The 3,822-nt window shown below is 33.4% G+C and overlaps 1 protein-coding gene across 1 annotated transcript; it reads right to left on the reverse strand.

The window, feature by feature from the left end:
* Positions 1 to 955: 955 nt before the first annotated feature.
* On the reverse strand, positions 956 to 2,836 carry LOC107775834 (methyltransferase FGSG_00040-like). The gene has a single exon (XM_016595621.2). The coding sequence runs from the start codon at positions 2,754 to 2,756 to the stop codon at positions 1,152 to 1,154; it is 1,605 nt and encodes a 534-aa protein (XP_016451107.1). The 5' UTR covers positions 2,757 to 2,836; the 3' UTR covers positions 956 to 1,151.
* Between the last annotated feature and the right edge of the window lie 986 nt (positions 2,837 to 3,822).

Genomic DNA, 3,822 nt, shown 5'->3' on the forward strand with positions numbered 1-3,822 from the left:
AGAAAATTTGGATAAGTAGCCTTTATTATGCTGGATTATCGAGTAAAATATATAGATGTAGCTGTCTGTATAAACTGGACTTGACTATGTGCGCCATACGGATAAATCACTAACCTTTTCTTTTTTCGTTTTTTCTTTCAAAATAAAAGACACATACTAAAATACCTAGTGTAACTAAAATTTTACTTCATATTACTTACTCTCTCCGTTTCATTCAATTTATGTGAATCTATTTTCTTTTTAGTCTGTGCCAAAAAGAATGATATTTTTCCCTATTAAAAGTCTTCTCTCTTTTCTTAAACTCTGTGCTCAGTCAAATGAGTTCACATAAATTGAAACAGAGTGAGTATTATTTTCTAAAAAGAATGACAAAGTTTTAAAACGAGAATAAAGATATCTAAGTATTTCTTGAAAAGATATTTTCGACAAAGTTTTCTGAAGATTTCTTGTGCAGGCAATTTTTTTGGAACAATCCCACAAACATTTATCTTGCCCAAAACTTTTCTCCAATCTTTCCCCTGATCATAATATAATTCCCCTGTTTGGACCTTTGACTATAGCCCAAAAGATGAGAAGTCTAAACCAATGTCAAAATCTCACGTTTTTCAGCCAATTGGGCCTTTCAGATAATGTGCATGTTTATAATAATAGCTGGCATTTTGAAAAATAAGTGAAATTCATATGTAGAATAATTGTGTTGATATAAGTGGACACATTTTATCTACTAATAGTGGTTAAACTGGCATATTATCAAATCACGCCCCTAATGCCACATCTGCATATAAGAAATAAGGAGGATTTTGAGAAAATCAATAAAGCCTCTTACTAAACTAGATACATATTTCGCATGCAAATCTTTCTATTGAGAAAGCTCGCTTACTCGAAACTTCTCATTAGAACCGGTTTTTGCTAATAAATGTTGGTAGGAAAACACTTCAACTTGAACAATGAAAAATATCAACTGAACTGTGAATCAATTTCAACTTATTTCTACAAGCACATCCTCCATAACTTTTTGTAAAATGGAAAATAAAAAGCTGGAATTTAAATAAATAAACCAAACAAACCGTGAGATACATTTTTGAATTTAAAAAAGAAAAACTCAACTTATTAATCTTGAAAATAGGCTATCAGTAATAGCCTTTTTGCAATTAGTTGCCAAGCTGAAATAGTATGGTCCTCAATGTTTGTTTCTTCATTATCTTTCCATACAATCCTCTTCCCATTTTCATTGCTTTTTCCATCTCTAAAATTCCATTACAACCATTTCCCTTTCTCTTCAATCCTCTCATCAACACCTTCACAATTCTCTCATCACTTCCAACTGCATCCACAACACTATCAACCACACTTTCCATTAATGGAATCTTGCTTCCCCATTTCCTAATTAACCTTTCTGATTCATAAACTTCAGAATACACTTTCCAAAATGATGCTCTCAAATACCCTTTACCTTTTCCTCTTACCATCCATCTCCTCATACCTTCTTCTAATCTATAAACTACACCTCCCATATCTACTCCTTTCCCAACAAACATCTCAAATTCCATCATTTCTTGCTTTGAACAAACACCATTTTCAATTTTACACCTTTTGCATTTACAAACAAAGCCCCAATTTTTCGCCTTCTCTTCACGACTCCCATAGAGCGAAAACACATCAAAATAGGCCAATGTCAACTCTTCCCCTGCTTTTATATCTCTAGAAGCATGGATCATCACGTGATCGCCAACGTGGGAACGCCTCACGTTGGGATCACAAGAATGATTTATCAAAGAAGCCAAAAGCCAAAGACCAATACCATGTACATCACTGTTTTTCCCCTCAACTTTTGATGAAATCAACTCCTCAACAAGAGAGTTCACATCAAGTATATTTAGCAACTTTTTCATGTCAATATTCTTATCTTGAAAATTACTATCATCTGCCTCAGGCCTAAATAAATCTATGTCAGGAACCTCCAAATCATCCTCATTCTCACCAGTTGATAACTTACATATCAAATCGCGCGTTCGATTACATTTCTTAGCAGATTCCACAATCTTTTCAATAAAACTTTTCCACATATCTAACTGAGCTTGTTCCTTAGAATCTTGAAAAATGGATTCAGGTACTATAGCCCTTTCAACAGCAACAGCTTTAGTAACTAAAAGCAAACTCCCACAATCAAGATTCTTTGTTACAAACAAACCACGCCCACTAATTTCAGATTTTTTTATCTCTATCGGACCAATGTATTCTGCTAACTCAGGGGATTTTCCTTGGAATTTATTGAGTACCCAATCTGATATATCAAAAGCCCCAGTTCTTGATAAAAATTCAAGCTTTTTACACTTTTCTAAATACCCAGTAAGAGTTTCAGAATTTTCAAACTCATTGGGATCAAGACTTGCTTGTTTAAAACAGTCTAAGGCTAATCTATATTGGTCAAGAATGAGCAAAATCTTACCTTTACAAAGCAGAGTCTTGAAATGGGTGTTTTCGATTTCGGATGCTTCGTTACAATCTTTTAAGGCCTGAGGAAATTCTTGAAGATTTAAATGGGCTTCGGCGCGATTACAGAGAGCTAAACAGAGGGATTTTTTGAGTTTTGATAGGTTATTTGAATCAAGGTTTTTGTGGGTGTTTGAGATTTGGTTATGGCAAAGGGAGATGTATTCAGAGTAGGCTTTTATGGAGTCTTTATATTCTTTTCTGAGTAGAAGTTCTGAGGCTTTGGATCTGAGATTTTGCATTCTCTCTTCTTCTTCCTCCATTTTTGTGCAAGCAACTCTCTCTGTGTGACACAGTGTGTGTGTGTGTGTGTTTTGGTTCTCTTGTTGGAACTATTTGAATGAGATGGAAATGTAACGGTCGTATTTACTGTCACTCACGGAACATGTGCTAACGGCTACGTTGTTTTTACTTTCTTACCAAACTATTCCTTTTTAAGATTAAAACAAAAAAAGGTCATAGGCCGAAAGGAAGAAAGAATCATTTTCCAGGAATCCAAAATGATCAAAATTTCTTTATATTCTAGTTTAAATAAGATTTTAGATTTTATCTTAATGACGATAATAACAAGTCTTATACCCTATAGTATATTGTAACCAACTCCACAAATTTAGAAATTCCGATTTTAATTTCTTTTTCTCCTTTTAACTTTTTAATTCTTTCTCGATTATAGTTCACCATCAAAGTTATCAGCTAGTTTCACGCCCGTTTTGTCAGGAAGCCGTTTTAAAGTTATTTTTGGATAAAGCCGAGATAAAGGACAACAAGATCAATGAATTTAAAGCACTAAAAGGCCACATCTTCTACTATAGAGAAACATCTTTTGCTTCTTGGTTTCTACGAGGGAATGAAAATAAACTAAACCGAGATTAATTACGCATTTGGAGAAATTTCACTTTTTTCCGAATTTTTTTTACTTTTTTCTGAAATCAGCGTTTGGTTATAAATTTTTTAATTTTCATTTGAAGATGCATTTTGTAATTTTTCGAAAAATTGAAAAACTCCAAAAAGCTATTTTCAAAATCACTCACAAAACTTCAAAAACAACCCAAAATTATATTCATGTCCAAACACAACTCTAATTTTCAAATACCATTCACTTTTTTTGGAATTTCACAATTCTTATGTCCAAACGCCCACTAAGTATGTGTAACATATATTGACTGACAGTTTTGAAAAGTAGGCTGATTGGCGAGAGGAATCTGGCTCACTTATAAGCCACATTCACCTCCCACAGTTGATACCTCTGGATGGGAGGAAAAAAGAAAAAATAAGAACTTGATAATTTTGAAAAACTATAAGATAATTAAACGGTAAATCATGTAGTGG

Source organism: Nicotiana tabacum, chromosome 24 (genome assembly GCF_000715075.1).
Source record: "Nicotiana tabacum cultivar K326 chromosome 24, ASM71507v2, whole genome shotgun sequence".
NCBI lineage: Eukaryota > Viridiplantae > Streptophyta > Magnoliopsida > Solanales > Solanaceae > Nicotiana > Nicotiana tabacum.

Coding starts and splice junctions, on each gene's coding strand:
- LOC107775834 (XM_016595621.2), bottom strand. CDS start 2,756: ATGGAGGAAGAAGAAGAGAGAATGCAAAATCTCAGATCCAAAGCCTCA.